The following is a 19,485-nucleotide window of genomic DNA, read 5'->3' as shown; positions in this document are numbered from 1 at the left end:
AATGGGGTCTCGGTCTTTCAGAGGGAGATGGACCGCATGGTCGATGACCACCACTTGCAGGCAACCTTCCCCTACCTCGACAACGTCACCATCTGCGGCCACAATCAGCAGGATCATGACTCGAACCTCGAGAGGTTCCTGGAAACCGCACAAAAACTCAACCTCACCTACAACGAGGACAAGTGCATTTTCAACACCACGCACCTCTGCATACTAGGCAGCGTGGTGGAGAATGGGGAAATCGGACCAGACCCCGACCGATTGCGCCCCCTACGGGAGCTGCCCCTGCCCAACACTCCCAAAGCCCTGAAAAGGTGCCTGGGGTTATTTTCTTATTATTCTCAATGGGTCCCCAACTACTCCGACAAAGCCCGCCCCCTCTTGAAAGCATCCTCTTTTCCGCTCTCTGCTGAGGCCCACGCCGCCTTCAAAAGCATTAAGCAGGATATTGAGCGGGCCACGCTACAGGCAGTGGACGAGAACACTCCATTTCAAGTGGAAAGTGATGCGTCTGACTTCGCCTTGGCGGCCACCCTCAACCAGGCGGGGCGGCCCGTAGCTTTCTTCTCGAGGACCCTCCAAGGGCCCGAGATCAGACACTCCTCCGTGGAAAAGGAGGCCCAAGCCATCGTGGAGGCAGTGCGCCACTGGCGCCACTACCTAGCCGGCAAACGCTTCACCCTACTTACCGACCAGCGGTCGGTAGCGTTTATGTTCAACAATAAACAGAGGGGGAAGATTAAAAATGATAAGATTCTTAGGTGGCGGATCGAGCTCTCCACCTTCGAGTACGACATCATTTACCGGCCAGGGGCCCTTAACGAATCCCCTGACGCCCTCTCACGAGGGATGTGTGCCAGCGCCACCGGGGATCGGCTACAGACCCTCCACAACGACCTCTGCCGCCCAGGGGTCACGCGGCTGTTCCACTTCATAAAGTCCCGTAACTTACCCTACTCGATTGAGGAAGTTCGGTCTCTGACCAGGAACTGCCGCACTTGCGCTGAGTGCAAGCCTCGGTTCTACCGCCCAGATAGAGCCCACTTAATCAAAGCTACACGGCCCTTTGAGCGGCTCAGCTTAGATTTCAAGGGCCCCCTCCCGTCCGTCGACCGCAATGTTTACTTCCTGAACATTGTGGACGAATACTCCCGGTTCCCATTCGCCTTCCCCTGCCCAGACATGACCAGCGCCACGGTCATTAAATGCCTCAACAGCCTGTTCTGCCTGTTCGGTATGCCGAGCTACATCCATACGGATAGGGGGGCGTCCTTCATGAGTGAAGAGCTACGCCAGTACATGCTGTCCAAGGGGATCGCCACGAGCCGTACCACCAGCTACAACCCCCGGGGTAACGGCCAAGTGGAGCGAGAGAACGGGACAGTATGGAAAGCAGTCACTCTAGCTCTAAGGACCAAGGGCCTCCCTATCTCCCACTGGCAGGAAGTCCTCTCGGATGTGCTCCATTCGATACGGTCGCTATTGTGTACTGCCACTAATGCCACGCCTCATGAACGAATGTTTGTCTTTCCCCGGAAATCCACCTCAGGTGTATCCATGCCGTCATGGCTCTCCACCCCAGGTCCGGTACTCGTGCGAAGGCATGTGAGGGGCCACAAGACGGACCCTCTCGTGGAGCCAGTACACCTACTCCACGCCAACCCCCAATACGCATATGTCCGGCACGCCGACGGAAGGGAGGACACCGTGTCCATAAAAGACGTCGCCCCAGCCGGCATTGACAACAACCACGGCAATAGCAGCGACAACGATCACAGCAATTCTTACCCACCCACTACTCTTTCATCACCCCCGGAAGAACATCGACCAATGGCACCCCCACCAACTACCCCTTCAACAACCCTGGCGGCACCCCCGGCAGAGACCCAGGAGGCTACCGGGGACACCCAGCCGACACCACGTCGGTCGCAGAGGACTATCAAACCCCCGAACAGACTAAATCTATAGAAGGGGTGAATGTGATGAAATATATTCCATTCATCACTGCCTGTGACTGTGGTCGGTTTCAGTGTCATTTCCCTTCCCCCAGTCCTCATTGTATTATGTATTGGAATGTGCTGGAATGTGCTGTGTGTAGGGCTCCGCCCATACCTGGCCCCTTTTGTAAGCTGGCTCAGTCTGGCCTCAGCCTCCAGAAGGAAGACATCTCTCTCTTTTACGTGTTACTTTCTAAGTTAATAAAAGCCTTGTTTTGTTTCGCTAACATCGCGTCTCGGAACTTATTGAGGCACATCAGAGACAGCTCTACAAACTCATCAAGAGCCAGTAGAAATCAGTCAGCAACTAACCTGAAAGCAGGTGATGAACCTTTTAAATAGTGCTGGTGGGGAGTCCTGTTGCTGAACACCAGCTGAGCTCCAGTAATAACGTTAAAAATGGCAGCGCTGGCGTCATATCAGCGTGACATCACTATCTGCGTACTCTGCATACTTCCAGCGCACGCTCCCAGCGCCCACGCTAATGACCTACCCAAAATGGCGTCCTGCACGGCTCGTACCAGAAGTGTGCACGTGCTCCTCAGATGCCATTTTGGAGCCGAATCAGCACCCGCAGTGCCGAGAAACAGGGCATGTGGTGCCGAATTTAAGGCAAATCTGTTTTAGTGACGTTGGTTGAGGGATTAATATTGACCAAGACACTTGGGAGAACATTTCTGCTCTTCTTCAAAATAGTGCCATGGGATCTTTTACATCCACCTGAGCGGGCAGACGGGGCCTTGGTTTAACGTCTCATCCAAAAGACATGAAAGAATCTTGCACATCCTACTGCACACTAGTAGGCAAGGAGTAAAGTTCATTCCTAGTGCAGCAAAGTACAATTCTAACAGTCAAAATTCTGAACTTGATTCACTGGAGGAAGTCTGGCTGTAGAAACATTAAACCAATTAACTACTCCTAAAGAATTGGGAACTGAAACAATTTTTTTCCCTCTGCGTATGCATAGAAGGTCAAATTTATGCATGTGCAGAGCACAATTTCCTAACCAGCTGCTGACAAACAGACTTTTACTGTCTGGTTTTATTTTCCCCTACAAAGCAGGCAACCTGCTCAAAAAAGGACTGTGGAATTGAAAACTGAATGGCTAGCAATCTTAATGTTCCTGGTTTTGTTTTAATGCACTTCCAGGAAACAGTTAGCATTAGTTTAAACAAAAAGCTCTATCCAGAAGTACAAATGCATTAAACCTTTTCAAACATACTCAGAGGCCAATATATTATGCAGCAAAAGAAAACTTTGTGCCATTCGGAATCCAAAGAGCTAATTATAGTTGGCTTATGTAAAAGGATACTAATGTATTCAGATAACACACCAATGTTTCTGGTGGGGACATTGTATCAGAGATCTCACAAGAAGAAATATAAGAACTTGAACCCAAGGATATATGCAACTAAGTGGCACGTGGATATGGTTGATGCAAATGTAAACTGAAAAGCACTTTGCAGACATTCAGCTACTTTGGAAATGTGATAGTAATTCAGCTATTAATGCATTACTATTCTGATGTCTAAGTAGCTTTTATGTTCTACTTTTGGTAATGATCCTTTACAAACAATTGATATTACTTTTCTACAGTAAATAACCTTTTATAATAACATTACAGAAAGGACAATGAAATGTCAATATCATTACTTCTCAAATATTCATAAATACTCAAAAAGAAAAACAGCAGCATAGTCACAAAACACTGATGGTCATGCAACAAGATTTTACATTGGTGTTTACACTTAGATAAGGTTCCTGTTAATTTGGATAATTCCATCTCTCCGAGTGCAACTGCCACCATCAATGTACATCAATAAGCCACATCAGAGGAAAGAGAATTTAATAGACAGAAAACTTGCAAGTGAAATTATCTGCCACACGTATAATGTTGTTTAAGCACCTCTGTGAACGAAGTAAATGAAACTTCTCACAGTGCTGATAGATGACTCCATGCACATGTAATGACAGCTATTAAAGATAGTCTATGCTGCCATTACAACCGCTGCGCAAACATCAATCAAAGTAAACACTGATCAAACAAATTGGAGCAAAAGAAAAATATGGTTGTCAAGTATAATTAAAAGATCTCAGTGATCTAAAATTCAGCCAGCAAACTTTTATCATTTTCTTTTTTTTTAAGAAAAACAGGAAATCTCTAAAAAGGGAGGCAATGTAATTTACATATCTTTGGAAAAAATGACTCACAAAATTGTTGGAATGCAAGGACTTACAGAACTGGCTTTTACACATACAGCACCCTCCAATATCAAATCTTGTTGAACTTAAATCCTAACAGTGCCTTGGAGCTATAGTACTGCAAAATGCAATCTAAAACTTTATCAGCAGGCATAAACCATGCACATGCTCATTCTTTCACCTAACTTAGCTCCCTCCATTCCCTTTCTCATGTGTTCAGCCGTTCATGGTCTTCAATACAACTGCTGCAATGTTCTGCTGACAAGCATCTGTTAGAAATATGCCACAAAGCCTGAGCCGATTTTCCAAGCTGTACAAAATAAAATTAACTGAGAAATACAGACTGACAGCTTTTCATATGTGTGATATAAATCGGCCCAAGTTCCTGTCTTGTTTAATAACGTTATTTGAGCATAATGTTTGGTATTAAAGTGACAGCTGGAGAATTAGACTATTTGCTTGCAATTTGTTTTAGCCCTGCAGCTATTCTGCTTTATTTTAGCAAACATCCTTATGTGATCTAAAATCAAATCCACTTGTTATGCATATTAAGAATTTTGTGAATAGCTGAATATAGTACCATTTTCCAAAACAACTAATCACTATATCAGGAAACTGAATAATTGATGTTACCGTGACAATCTACTTTATATATACACATACAATGTTTAATTTAAAAAAATTATCTGAATAAATTGGTAACAAGTCAGCATTGTTTGCTGGAGAATGTGCTCCATTTCAAGTTACTGAAATACTATTAAACTGTATGGTAGCATTATGGGATTCCCTAAATCTGATCTAAATCCATAGAATTCATACATTCAAAAACAAGATCCATAATTAGTAACTTATGGTTGGACAACATGTTTCTACTATGCTAGTATTACAGTCCCAAAAGCATTTAAGACTGCAAAAGATCACACAGAGTTCACAATCATAGTACCGAGTGTTACATTTAGTCACTAGGTATATGACTTTCCTTCAAACACAACAATAACTTGCATTTATATTGTGTCTTTAATGTAGTAAAATGCTCTAAGGTGTTTCAGAGGAGCGTTATCAACCAAATTTGACACCGAGCCACATAAGGAGAATTAGGACAGATGCCCAAATGCTTGGACAAAGGGGTAGGTTTTAAGGAGCATCTTAAAGGAGGAGGGAGAGATAGAGAGGCAGAGAAGTTTAAGGAGGGAATTCCAGAGTTTAGGGCTTAGGCAGCTAAAAGCAAGGCCGTCAATGGTGAGCAATTAAAATAGGGGATGCACAAGTGGCCAGAGTTGGAGGAACATTGCAGGGCTGGAGGAGTTTACAGAGATAGGGAGGGGTGAGGCCATGGAGGGATTTTAAAACGAGCACAGGGGTGGTGGGTGATTAGGAATTGGTGCAAGTAGGATACGGGTAACAGAGTTTTGGATGAGCGCAAGTTTATAGAGGATAGAAGATGGGAAGCTGGCCAGGAGAGCATTGGAATAGTCAAGTCCAGAGGTAAACAAATGCATGGATAAGGGTTTCAGCAGCAGATGAGCTAAGGCAGGGGAGGTGTTGGGCAATATTACGGAGGTGGAAGTAGGCGGGCTTGGTGATGGCACTGATATGTGGTTGGAAGCGCATCTCAGGGTCAAATACAACACCAAGGTTGCAAACGGTCTGGTTCAGCCTCAGACAGATGTTATTCCGTCATCACCACTCTCCTCAAAAAAAACCTTGACCCCTCCGTCCTTGCAAACTACCACCCCATCTCCAACCTCCCTTTCCTCTCCAAAGTCCTTGAACATGTCGCCTCCCAAATCCGTGCCAATCTTTCCCGCAACTCCATGTTTGAATCCCTCCAATCAGGTTTCCGCCCCGCCACAGTACCGAAACGGCTCTCATCAAAGTCACAAATGACATCCTTTGTGATTGTGACAAAGATAAACTATCCCTCCTTGTCCTTCTTGACTTGTCGGCAGCCTTTGACAAGGTTGACCACTCCATCCTCCTCCAACGCCTCTCCACCATCGTCCAGCTGGGTGGGACTGCACTTGCCTGGTTCCATTTTTATCTATCTAACCGTAGTCAGAGAATCACCTGCAAAGGCTTCTCTTCCCACTCCCGCATCATTACTTCTGGTATCCCCCAAGGATCTATCCTTGGCCCCCTCCTATTTCTCATCTATATGCTGCCCCTTGGCAACATCATCTGAAAACACAGCATCAGTTTCCACATGTGCACTGACGACATCCAGCTCTACCTCACCACTACTTCTCTCGACCCCTCCATGGTCTCTCAATTGTCAGACTGCTTGTCCAACATCCAGTTCTGGATGAGCAGAAATTTTCTCCAACTAAATATTGGGAAGACCGAAGCCATTGTTTTCGGTCCCCACCACAAACTCCGTTCCCTAGCCATTGACTCCATCCCTCTCCCGAACCTCTGTCTGAGGCTGAAACACACTGTTCGCAACCTTGGTGTCGTATTTGACCCCTAGATGAGCTTCCGACCACATAGGGATGCCCCCAGAAATGGCTGTGGTTGTAGTTGCAGTGGGCTTAAGAACTAATTAGCCTCCCCAGATTGTGGTAGACGCCTGATGGAGCAGGGTTCTGTCCGAAATTGCAACACCCATTCCCCGCCACAGCTCCACCAGAATTCTGCCCACCCCAGGAGGTGGGATTTCTATCTTTGTGTTTTTCCCGTCACTGCTGCTGGTTGCTTGTCTCTACATGAAGGGTATACTGTGCGCACCTATGGTCATAAACATATGGGTATACAATCTTTGAATACTGCTTGTTCATTATGGCATTTGAATTTTTCTGATTAGTTGTTTGGGAAACGGTGCTATATTCAGCTATTCACAGGAATTCTTTTTGCACATATCAAGTGGATTTAGTTTAGATCACATTATAAGAATTATTTTTGAATTATTGCTTTCTTCGTTAAATTTCTGAGCTAAGTTACATTTGTTATAACTTAAACAGCATCTATCTTGATTCTAACTGACAGACAAGAGCAAATGCTGTAACAGCTATGTGGTACCAATTGGTATTTAAAGCCTGAGGGGGATGACAGTAGAATACATAAAAGAACAGATATGAGGTCTTATAAATGGAATTGATTATAATTTAAACTATTTCCCTGTGTTGATTTGCAACAGCTTTTTACAATAAAACCCATTAAAAATAACAAGATATATTAGCCCATAAATTCGGGTCTCCACAGGTGGGTACGCACGGGGTACTCACCCGTAGGCCGAATGGAATTGCCGGTTTCCTGCATGCACTGTGCATGCGCGGGAAACCGGCACTTCCGATCCTCTGAACGAAGAGGTTCAGAGGTCGAAAGCGCGCGCAGGAGAGGCTGCGCGTGCGCTTTGAACTTCGTTTTTTTTTGCAGGTTTTCCCGGGATCGTAAGCCTGCAGTATTTAGAAATGTAAAAAGCAGGCCAATTAATTAAAATTAAAACATTTTTTCCACAGATTTATTATTTTTAAATACTTTAAAGCAAGGTAAGTTTATTTTTAGCCCCGTTAGAATATAAAATTACTTTTTTAGAAATGTAAATTATTGTTTTAAATAGTTATTTAATGTAATTTATAGTTTATTTAAAAAGTGTGATTTAAAAAAAAAATTATTTGAAGGTTTACTGCTATTTTGGGGCCATAGTATTCCTAAGTTTTGACAGGTCTTCCTGTCAATCTTATGAATGGGCTTTTCCCTCCTCCGATTGGCTGCCCATGGCTCACGTGATCCCAGGGGACGCATCGCACTAACTATGCCCCTGGGATACGCAAGCACTGCACGCCGGCAGCTGGGCCAGGCCCCGGAGCGGAATTCCACGGGGCCCTACAGCTCAACGGCCGGCGCGCAAGGTAAGTGCAGGTTGGGGGCTTGCACCCGCGGGAAGCCCCCGACCCGAATTTCTGGGCCATTACTTTCTGCTTTGAATTGTTCCTTAATTTAGACCCTTCTAGAAAAATGCCAATAGATAGCCTTCATTGCTTAGGACATAATGATTGCAAGTTTGAAAGTAAAGCTTTACATGCATAAATTCCAAACAGGAAAATCATAATTTAACAGCTCAGTCTCTGTACTTGCAAATGTTCTTTTATTTGTAGTAAATACTGCCCTGAGCTAGAAAACTGACACAAGTCGCATTAAAACCAGAGCATTCAATTACTATGAACTGATTGATTCAAAAAGTTTATACAGAGTTTAAACTTACAGGTCCTGCGCTTTTCAATTGAAAAGTGGTAGCTGTGAGAAATTATTAAACTGTCTAAGTAAAAAACACAAATAACCAGTTCTTCTCTCAACTTTAGGTCATCAGAAGATCACAAAATAGATACAGATGAGGATGGTGACTTAACCCATCCAAGCTCATCCATCCAGAAAGTACCTGCAGTCCCAGCTATCCATCCAGGAAGTACCTGCAGTCCCAGCTATCCATCCAGAAAGTACCTGCAGTCCCAGCTATCCATCCAGGAAGTACCTGCAGTCCCAGCTATCCATCCAGGAAGTACCTGCAGTCCCAGCTAGCTCAGCTTTCAGCTGTGTCTCAAATTGTTCCTGGGTTTTTCCTTCACTTCCTGACTCAAAGTCCATGCCACATGTTGAACACTCTTTGTACAAAGATAACTTCTTGATATAAATCCTAAATTTGCCTGCTGTTAGTTTGAACCCATATTCCCTTGCTCTTCTGTCATGGTTTAATTTTAAGTACTGTTCCAGTAATTCAAAATGCTGTGTCTACTGGCACATATCATTCTCTTCTGACTTGATGCTCAGCTATTTGTACAACATTCATGTAGTAATTATGTCACTAATTCTTTTTCTCCCTCTATGCAATACTTCATTCTTGTTCTCATTAAATTTCACCTGTTACTATTTGCCCACTTACATATTTTATCTAACTCGTTCTATACGTTCCTGACTGCATCCTCAGATTCAGCTACTTACTTCTCCCCTCCTAATCTAATTTGGTATCATTTCAATTTGACCAGTTTCTGAATCCAAATGAATGGAAATTGGAAACAGCAGGGGATCCATTCTGCACTGACCTTCAACCCAGCATCAGTGTCCTAACAAAATTCCTTTGCTTCCTATCCTTCAGCCAATGTCTTATACATTTCTAAGTTTTATCTTCAATATCCACTGTTTCAAGCTTAAGTAGCGGCCTTATGAGTGGAGCTTCAAAGGTTGTTTGGAAGTCAAGGTACATGGGCTAGAAATTCATTTCAGCCCAGGAATGGGCAGTATCTTTAGTAAAGTTTGAGAATTAGCGCCAGGCGCTAATGCTTTAGACTACACGCAAAACTCATTCTCATTGTTCAAAGAAATGATTGGAGCGCTAAATCAAGTCTTCAAGACCTAGCTCAGTGGCATTACATTGGACCAATATTGGGTGCAGTCTAATCACAACTCATCATTGCCACAGGCTTTTCCCAGTACTTAGAGTGGAGGTTCATTGATACTGCAGCACCTCATTCTCAGCATTGCTGGCTGTGCAGCTGCCTCAGCAAGGAGAGCACAACAAGGAGAAGGAGCCGGAGGACTGAAGCAGGTGTGCTCATGGCAGATCCACCTCAGTCGGGTGGTCAGGGTGATTGAATGCTTCAACAAATGCTACAAACCACCATCTATACCACAAGCTTCACACACTACCCAAAGCACCACACCCCCAGCACTCACCCACCAACAATCTCTACCGACCAACACTCACACCCACATCTCACGCCTTGCACACAATGACAGCTATTCAACTACGGCAGGCACAAGGGTCATTAGTTATTAGAATGAATACGATATGTTTATGCACAAATTTATTAATGGAGTTTGCAATATTTTGTGGTCACTCTCATTTCACCTTTGCACCCAGGAGGACACTGTGATATGGCATGACACAGGAATGGTCTGATGGGCATGTGGTGAGCAAAACGGATCTGGGGGGAAAAATTGAGTTGCGCCCCCTTTGGGGTGCTAACTTCGCCGGGGCGCTACCTTTAGCGGGTCAGGATGCCGGGAACGGCAGCAGAGGTAGGTGCTGGCAGGCGGCCAGCAACAAAAATGGCCGCCCGGCACCTTGCCCCGGCCGCAGGTAGGCCCCCCTGACCCCGTCAGACATAGTGTCCAGCGGTAACTCAGGGGGCGCTACCGAAGATCGTGGCCGGGCTGCAAGTGGGGCACTGCGCACAGCGATGATGTCATCACCGGGGCCACAGCGCCGCGGGGCGCTAATGGTTACCGGCGCCGCTAACCTCCTGCTGAATTTCACGGGAGGCGTTGGCAGTGCCGCGCCCGGGTGCTAGTTGCTTTGTGCCCTCTTAGGGCGCTATCGAGGCGCAAAGCAACCGAATTTTTCCCCCCTGGGGTTTAAGTCATCCTGGTGTGAGGCTGGAGGTCTGTTTAGAGGAGGTGGCAGAGTTCTGTGACCACCACCCTCGTGATGCAGAACCATCTAATACACTGCTCCTCGCTTAATTGAAGGTAGGAGAACTGCTGTCAGAATACCCTCGGAGGATAAGGCCTCCTGGTGAGAGCCCTGATCCTGCCTCAACCCTCTGTGCACATGTTCCCATATTTCTCGCTGCCTATGCTCCCTCTGCCGCAGATCCTGGAGGGCGAGGTGGCATGCCAGTACAGCCCACATTAATGTTGCCAAGTGTAACAGTTTGAATCTTTTGAGCAATAAATGTAGCCACTTTGCACTTGCCAGAATACTACTGATATAAAAGAAGCTTGAAATTACTCATACAAATTGTTCCACTGGGTGAAACTGACAAGAAACCACTGAAACTAACCTGCCCTGCCAGCTGCGAGTGATGAATGCTGATACCTTTAAATAACATCGCTGGAGCCAGCTTTCTGCAGCTGCACGCCAGCTCGCCCTGTCGCTGTCTGGCCGAGGCGCTAAGGTTAACGGCGACATTGAATTTTCCAGATCGGGTGCCCAGTGAGTGTTGCATATTCGCTGATGTCATGATTTGCCTGGCGTTGAAGTCCCCAGTGGTACCTCGTACCGGCGGCGCAACAGGGTGGGGCGGTGGGGGGATTGTGGATTTGCCATGTAACGCTGGATTCACCTCGCCCCAGCGCTACTGCTTCAGTGCCCTGCTAATGGGTGGTGCTAAGCTACTGAATTTTTCCCCCATTGTGTTGTGTGGCTCTTCAGAGTCTACTTGGGACATGACTTTCTCAAAGAGGTTGATCAGGCAGATCTTCCACTTCTGATTCTGTGTTGTCTGCTACTTACTATATTATTAATTATTTCCCCAAGTTCACTTCTGAAAATGAAATAAATTATTTTATCACATGCTGTTGCAAGATTAATGGGTTTATAGTTTCTTGAGCCTGTCTTTTTTACAATGGGCACCACCTTATTCTGTATCCAGTCTAGTGAGACCTTTCCAGTTTTCAACCTGGCAGTCTTCTCCTCTCTCCATCCCAGTTCAAGCTGGTACTCAGCTTTCCATTCCCCTGCTGCCCTTCCCCGCGTCCCCCCTCCCCCTGCAATCAAGCACTCTTCTTCCCCACACCCTCTGATTTAGTTGGTACTCCTTTCCTCTCCAGTAAAAGCTGGTACTCTTAGCCCCCTACAAACCCACCCCCCACAGTTCATACTGACACTCTTACCCCTCATCATTACTGTTGGCACTCTCCCCACTTCCCATCAGTTAGTGTTAGCATTCCCCTTCCTCAATGGACACAAAGCCCCTTCCCTCTCCCCTTCGTTTCTCCTTACACACCCCCTTCAATGCCACCCATTTTCATTCCCCTTAATTACCATTTATTACTTCTTCCATATCATCCATTTTCTCTTTAATTGCCATTCATTAACCCATTTTCTTGCCATCCATTGCCCTATCCATTTTATTGACATTATTTGTCCCCTTCATTGTTATCCATTATCGCAACTTCATCCCGCTGCTTTCCACTTCATCACCATCTATTTCCCCCCCAATACCATCCATTGCCTCCCTTTCCCATTTCTACCTGAGCTTCGTTGCTAATACACCAGACCGGGACCCTCTCTCTTCTATACCGCTACTGGCAGTGATTCTGCTGCTGTATACTATAGCCTGAAACTCCTATTTACCCAAGAGTTTCTGCCTATATGGCGACTGAAGTTGCCATGATCCTGACCATTAGCGGGGGTGGTGCTGCAGTGCTGTCCATTAGCAGCTAAATTCGGAAAGAAACTGGGGAGCAGGAAAGATCGTAATGCAAGACTGAGGGATAATGGCCCGGTTCACTTTGACTTTATCAGCAGATCCCAAAACTCTGGTGCCAGTGTGAAATTTTGTCAGATGACATATATAGTACCTATTCATTAATGGAACTTCCTGGGCAGTTTCTCTGGCCTTCTTACCAGTGTTGTTACCCATTTCTAGCTTGATAATCCTATTTTATTTGTTTCCCCTCAGGAATTGATTTCTTATCTTGGTAACCCTGTATTTGGTTATACAGATCTCTGTCCCTTTTCCCATCCCAATGGTGTGGAGATGCCGGTGTTGGACTGGGGTGGACAAATGTAAGAAGTCACACAACACCAGGTTATAGTCCAACAGTTTTATTTGAAATCACAAGCTTTCGGAGCGCTGCTCCTTCGTCAGGTGGAGTGGAGAGATGCATAAAGAAATCCCAATGAACCGCCTTTAAGTTTTAATACTTGCCTTTGATAATTCCCTTGCAGTTAGCAACACATGTGAGCTCTTCCACACCCCACTCTAAGTGCATAACCTCTTCCTTTAGGTTCTTGATCAGCAATTATTGCATCTGTTTAATATCTATTGTTCCATCATTAAAGCAGTCTCTTTCATGCATAAACCTCTTACAACACAATAAACCTCATGGCCACCATTTTTCTGTAGACCTTGCCCTATAAATGACTCAAAAAGTTTACAGAAATCGTTGCACTGAGAATCTAAAAACAGAATTCCCCTTTCAGCTGGAGAAACCTAGAATTTATATTTGAATAGTCTTAGGCCTAGAAATTCAGTATAGCCACTTTTGGGGCGGTAAAGTCGGGCGGGCGCTAAAGTTTGCGCCCAGCGCAAAGTCGATGGCACTTCGCCGATATTCAGTAGCTTCGCCCTAAGAGGTTGCTTGAGCGCTAAAACTGGCGATGCACGCCTATCTTTAGGCGCTAAGCCGGCGGTGCTGAGGGATAGCGCTGAGGCCGGGCGCAGCGCAGGTGCGGTCATTTCTTGATTGACAGCAGACACTGTGGCGCCGGCCAGCTCTTAAAGGGGGAAGGGTCGACTTGCTCTGCTGCAACGGCCTGCACACTGCAGCCTTCCAGCTAGGCCTGAACACTGCTGGTGATCAGAAGGAGCCATGGCAACGGTACAGAAGGCCCGTGAGCGTGCCCTGCGCTTCTCAGCCCATGACTTGAAGGTGATGGTGAGGGCCTTGGAGAAGAGACAGCACATCTTGTTCCCGGACACTGGCAGGAAGCCTCCCACCAGCGTCTATAGGAAAGCCTGGAGGGAGGTCGCCCGCTGGGTGTCGGCGACCGGCGATGCCCCCAGGGACAATGTCCAATGCCGGAAGAAGTTTAATGACCTGACCAGGATTGTCAGGGTGAGTACCCTTTCCAGTCTCCTCCTCATCCTTGCATGTACACCTGACATGATGGGCAAAGGGACCTGAAAGCCCTAATGGCCAGCCCTCAGCCAGCAGCTATGGGGCAGTCATGAACATCAATTGCACATTCTGCACTTTACACCATGGGAGGCAGTGCACACCACATCAGGGCGACACACTGGCCAAGCTATTCCACCATGGGAGGCAGCGCACACCACATCAGGGCTACACACTGGCCAAGCTATTCCACCATGGGAGGCAGCGCACACCACATCAGGGCTACACACTGGCCAAGCTATTCCACCATGGGAGGCAGCGCACACCACATCAGGGCTACACACCGTACTTACAGGCCGTCCTTTCTCTTGCAAGCAAAACTTGCCAACAACCGAAGGCACCAGGAGCAGACCGGGGGAGGCCGCCCCCAGATCCAGGAGCTCACTCCCCTGGAGGAGCGCGTGAGTCGCCTCATGGGACCCCGGGTGATTGGGCCCGTCGCCTGTGGAGATGCCGACCCTCTTCTGGGCCACAATGGTATGGACATCACCTTTTGGACCTCTCTCGTCGCACTTGCGCATCCGATCTACCTCCTTTGCCATTGTCCGACCAATGCGCTGAATGCCACCAGTCATGCCTCCCTCGCTGACGCCCTCTCCTCACTCTAAAGCTACTCTTGTGCCTTCCTGCTTTCAGCTGGTGACGAGGAGCTCCCTGAAGCTGCCAGTGACAGCCCCTCTGAGGAGGAGGAGGAGGAGGAACAGGAAGGCGGACCATCAGGGCAGCAGTCAGGTGCGGCTGCAGATGCCGAAGTAGTGGACACGTCTTCCCTGGAGGAGAGCCTGGAGGAAGTGTCGGAGGGGAGTGGAGCTGCTGGGACCAGTGGCGTCCAGCAACCCAGGAGGGCTGTGGTTGGTCCGCGGCCTTCCCCCCAGAGGGGGGAAGGATCGGAGGGGAGTGCAGTTGCTGGGCCCATTCGCCGCCGGCAACGTGGCAAGGGTCGGCCAGCTCTGCCCCCTGCTCCCCAGCGGGAGAGTCCGGACTCCAGTCCGGCCATGTTCAACTCAGAGGAGGCGCGCCACCTCGATCAAATGGCCCAGGATTCGGATCGCCGGCACACCGAGCTGATGGGGGTAGTGGCACGGATGCCTGAGGCCATCGAGTCCCTGGCTAGTAGTGTGCGCGAGTTCAGGGCCTCACATGCCGCGAGTGGCCGGCTGATCAGTGATGCCGTCCAGACAGTGGCTGCTCTGTTGCGGTCGCAGACCAGGGCAACAGGGGCACTGATTGCTGCCACACGCGCTGCGTCAGCCAGGCATCGCCTGGACACCCGCCGCGCTGCAGCAGCACAGCGGGCTGCCCTTCGGCAGATTGGTGCGCATGCTGCAGTGCGGGCCCGGGCGAGTGCCAGAGTGCCACATCACCAGCCAGGGCCGACCATCCGCCAGATTGCACACACTCCTCCAGCCGTCACCGCCACTCCCCCAGTGGCGCCTCAACGGCAAGCGGCTGCGAATGATGTTGGCCAGGCACAGCTGCGCCAATCACCAGCCGGCCCCTCGAGGGGCAAACCCCGTCTAGGCCGCCCCCCAAGGGCATCTGCCGGAAGGACATCTGACCCTCAGGAGCCTTTCCCCAGCCGCGCAGCAGCCACTGGGCAGAGCTTGCGGAGGAGCAGCAGGCCGGGCAGGGGCCCCAAAAGGCTCGACAAGGTCTCGCCCTCGCGGCCCAATAAGTAGACGGTGTGGCCAAGTGTTATTTTATATGGCGATGCCTATGTTTCTTTTGGGGATGGTTGTTTTGTTTCTGGGGATGTTTTTTGGGTTAAGGCCGAGGATGAAGGCCATTTTTGAACAAATGTTCAGTTATTCCTCCCCAGGTTGTGGGAGTGAGTCATTTGATGTACTGTTTTTTGGGGCCGTTGAATGTTTCTGGGTTTCATGTAGGAAGGGGTTTCATTGGTCTAAAATAAAGATTTCTCTTTATTCAGAGAGTGTCCATGTTTGTTGCTGTAAGTGTTTGTTGCCTTCGCCGGCTGAGGGCTTGCGGAGCGGCTGCGTTCATGTTCCATCATGGCCACAAGGCATTCCCTGACAGGGGGCTTAGAAGTGACGTTCAATAAGCCGCCGACGGACGGCCCTTGGACCTTCTCGCTCCCTCCTGGGATGGTACTCCTCCTCCTCCTGCTCCTCCTCCTCATGCTCCTCCTGCTCCTCCTCCTGAGGTGGTGGTCCAACGTGAGGTGGCAGTACCTGAGTCCTGCAGAGAGCCAGGTTGTGCAGCATGCAGCAAACAACGACGAATTGGGACACTCGGTCCGGGGAATACTGCAGCGATCCGCCGGAACGATCCAGGCAGCGGAACCGCTGCTTGAGGACGCCAATTGTTTGCTCGATTATGTTCCTGCTCGCTTGATGACTCTCGTTGTATGCCTCTTCAGCAGGGGTCCTGGGCGCGCGGAGCGGGGTCATGAGCCAGGTACACAAAGGATAGTCTTTGTCCCCGAGAAGCCATCCTCTTGGGGGAGGCTGTGCCTCGAACATGTCACGCACAGTTGTCTGCCGCAGGATAAAGGCATCGTGGCTGCTGCCTGGAAAGCGGGCATTGACAGCTAGGATGCACTGCTTGTGGTCACACACCAGCTGCACATTGAGGGAATGGTAGCCCTTCCGGTTGCGGTAATCCTCAGCATGCTCCACAGGTGCCCGCAAAGCCACATGCGTACAGTCAATGGCGCCCTGCACCAAGGGGAAGGCCGCGAATCTTGCAAATCCCAGTGCACGCTGATGCTGCCTCTCCAGGGCCATGGGGAAGGAGATGAATTGGCGTCTCCTTCTGAAAAGGGCATCGGTCACCTGGCGGATGCAGCAATGCACGGCGAACTGGGATATGTTAGCAATGTCCCCAGCAGCGGATTGGAAGGAGCCGGTGGCACAGAAGTTCAAGGCCACCGTCACCTTCGCCTCCACCGACAGAGATGTCCTGCTCCTGAGCTTTGGACGCAGATCTCTGCGAAGCAGATGGCAGATCTCTCCAACCACCTCCTTTCGGAATCTCAGCCTTTTTACACATCGCGCGCCACTCATGTTGAGGTAGGAGCGCTGCTGGCGGTATGCCCTGACTGGGTAAGGCCTATGTTGCCGACGCCTGTTGCCCCCTCTGCGTCTAGCCAGGGCTGCCCCTCTCACACCGCGTCTGCGAGCCCTACGGACATGACGCTGAAACTCAGCGTTGGCACCCCATGCAGCCCCCATAATATGCTGCCAAACAGTCAAATATCCAAGAGGCCACTTGCAACGCTCTGGCCTGAAGCCAAAAATACCTGAGCTAGTGTTGGCCCAAACCAGAAAGCTGTCTTCCTTGGTCTCTCTCCAGAAATCCGTTGCACAAGAGTGTTTGCTGCAAAATGCCTGCCCTTTACAGTGCAGGGTAAGTGCCCTTTAATTTACGCTCCCCGGGGCCCGCGTCGGCTCTGTTGCGTTCCACTAAACAAGCGTGTGGGCCGCTGGCCGCACAATGGGGCGGTCCCACTGAAGTTCTGGATCGGGGCGCGCAAAGGGCGTTGCACGAGGATATGACGTCATTTTCTGCGCGCGCAGGTGAGCGCGCGCTAAACTTTGCGCCGGCGCTAAATGTCTACTTAATTTGGGGCGAGGCGCAGATCGCGCTGCGCCCGGACGCTACACGCATAGCGCCCGAAATTCATTTCTCTTAAGGCGCTAACGGCTGGCGCAAGCAACTGAATTTCTAGGCCTTAAACTGTTACTTAGCCATGCTTTTCTACTTCTTGCTTGTCTGGGCTTTATTCTTCACAAGGTAGGTTTGGGTGAAGAAAGGCCTTCAGATGAATAGATTTTGTTCTCCCAGAATATCAACCAAACTTCCCTGTTCCCATTCTCGTTGTGTACCTGTAAAATCTGCCTCTTGATGTTATCCCAACAGTTTGACAGCTCTGCTTTCCTTTAAACTTGTCTTCTCTCTGGTTCTTCCTTTCTAAGCTATGTTTGTTCTGCTGCTGCCTCAAACCACCCACAAAGTTATGGAGAAAATCTTTCCCAGGACAAAGTCTTACAGCAGCATTTTTTTCAAAACAGCTGCAGATTTTCTGCATTTCTTTGAAGCTGGGAGAGCTATTCTAAGAAGCAACCAAGTTGGTCAAGGGAGCTATAGAGAGTGCACAGAGCAGAGCTATTTATAGCCTGTCTAATATTTTGTATAATTACCTATTTTATCAATATTTTTATACAATGAACAAATTTATATATAGAGATTGCCTGAATTCTGAGATGATAAGGTCAAAGATAAATTGACTAGCTCAATAATAATACCCTCCCAGTCAAAAAAATAATACCCCAGTGGGGTCAGCTGTGACTCAATCAGTAGCACTCTCGTCTCTGAGTCAGAAGGTTATGGGTTCGAGGCACACTCCAGACACTTATGCACATAATCCAGGCTGACACTCCAGTGCAGTACTGAGGGAGTGCTGGAATGTCTGAGGTGCTGTCTTTTGGATGGGACATTAAACTGAGGTCCCATCAGCCCTCTCAGGTGGACATAAAAGATCCCATGGCATTATTTCAAAATGTTTCCAATGTCCTGGCCAATAGTTATCCCTCAACCAACATCACTAAAAAGTAAATTATCTTTTGTGGGACCTTGCTGTGTTTAAATTGGCTGCTGTGTTTCCTACATTACAACAGTGACTACGCATCTAAAGTATTTCATTGGCTGTAAAGTGCTTTGGGATGTCCTGAGGTTAGGAAGTGCGCCATATAAATGCAAGTTCTTTCTTTATAGTCTGAAAGTTAATCCTAACCAAAATTCCAAGCATATGTTCACCCTGAAATCTAATGATAACAGTACAATACAAAAAGTAAAGAAATTACATGGTGTTGATTAGCAATCAAGCTTATTAAAATGCATTTTCTACTTACTCAATTGATACTTAAGCAAATAACCGGTGAGAATGCCATTCGGTTTTGCTGGAGGTCCCCACATCAGAGTCACAGAGGTTTTGGCAAAGTTTGCAATTCTCAGAAAAGCAGGTTGCTCAGGGACTGAGAAAAAACAGAATGTGAAATACATTTTTAAATTATGGTTTTTAAGTTTTTATATTTTACATTAAGAATGGGAACACATTGCAAACCTTAATCCCACTAATATTTTCATGACTGATCAAAATCTTACAAAATGCAATCTTGCCAAAAATAACATAATTTTTCCAGATATTAAATTCAATTTGATTAGTTTATTTGTGCTAATACATAAAATTCCAAGTATTACCTTTTTTGAACAGTAGAAAATGATTTGTTTTGGTAAAAAAGGCACACTTTCACAACTCCATAATACTAATAATGCCACGCACCAATAATTCACCATTACTTTTCCAGCAATTTCTGGGCCAATATATTTTTAATGAACTAATGTCCTCCACACCAGTCATATTGATCAGATATTGGCCCAGAAATTTGGGTCGGGGGCTTCCTGCGGGTGCAAGCCCCCGACCTGCACTTACCTTGCGCGCTGGCAGTTGAGCTCTGGGCTCCCGTGGAATTCCGCTCCGGGGCCTGCTCCAATTCCCGGTGCGCTGTGCTTGCGTGTCCCAGGGGCATAGTTAGTGTGATGCGTCCCCTGGGATCACGTGAGCCATGGGCAGCCAATCAGAGGAGGGAAAAGCCCATTCATAAGATTGACAGGAAGACCTGTCTAAACTTATGAATATACAGGC

The 19,485-nt window shown here is 47.9% G+C and overlaps 1 protein-coding gene across 14 annotated transcripts in view; it reads right to left on the bottom strand.

The window, feature by feature from the left end:
* Positions 1-19,485, bottom strand: part of chl1b (cell adhesion molecule L1-like b) — a 1,240,677-nt gene that overhangs the window by 172,428 nt on the left and 1,048,764 nt on the right. For all 14 annotated transcript variants that reach the window (XM_086001404.1, XM_086001409.1, XM_086001398.1 and 11 more), the window contains one exon: positions 18,692-18,814. In XM_086001404.1, coding sequence (XP_085857530.1) covers positions 18,692-18,814 — 123 coding nt within the window. The remainder of the gene's footprint in view (positions 1-18,691; positions 18,815-19,485) is intronic.

The sequence above is a fragment of the Somniosus microcephalus genome, chromosome 11, assembly GCF_052327205.1.
Source record: "Somniosus microcephalus isolate GS21.2 chromosome 11, FLI_Smic_1.0, whole genome shotgun sequence".
Lineage (NCBI taxonomy): Eukaryota > Metazoa > Chordata > Chondrichthyes > Squaliformes > Somniosidae > Somniosus > Somniosus microcephalus.
This window is presented reverse-complemented; position numbering and strand designations above follow the sequence as displayed.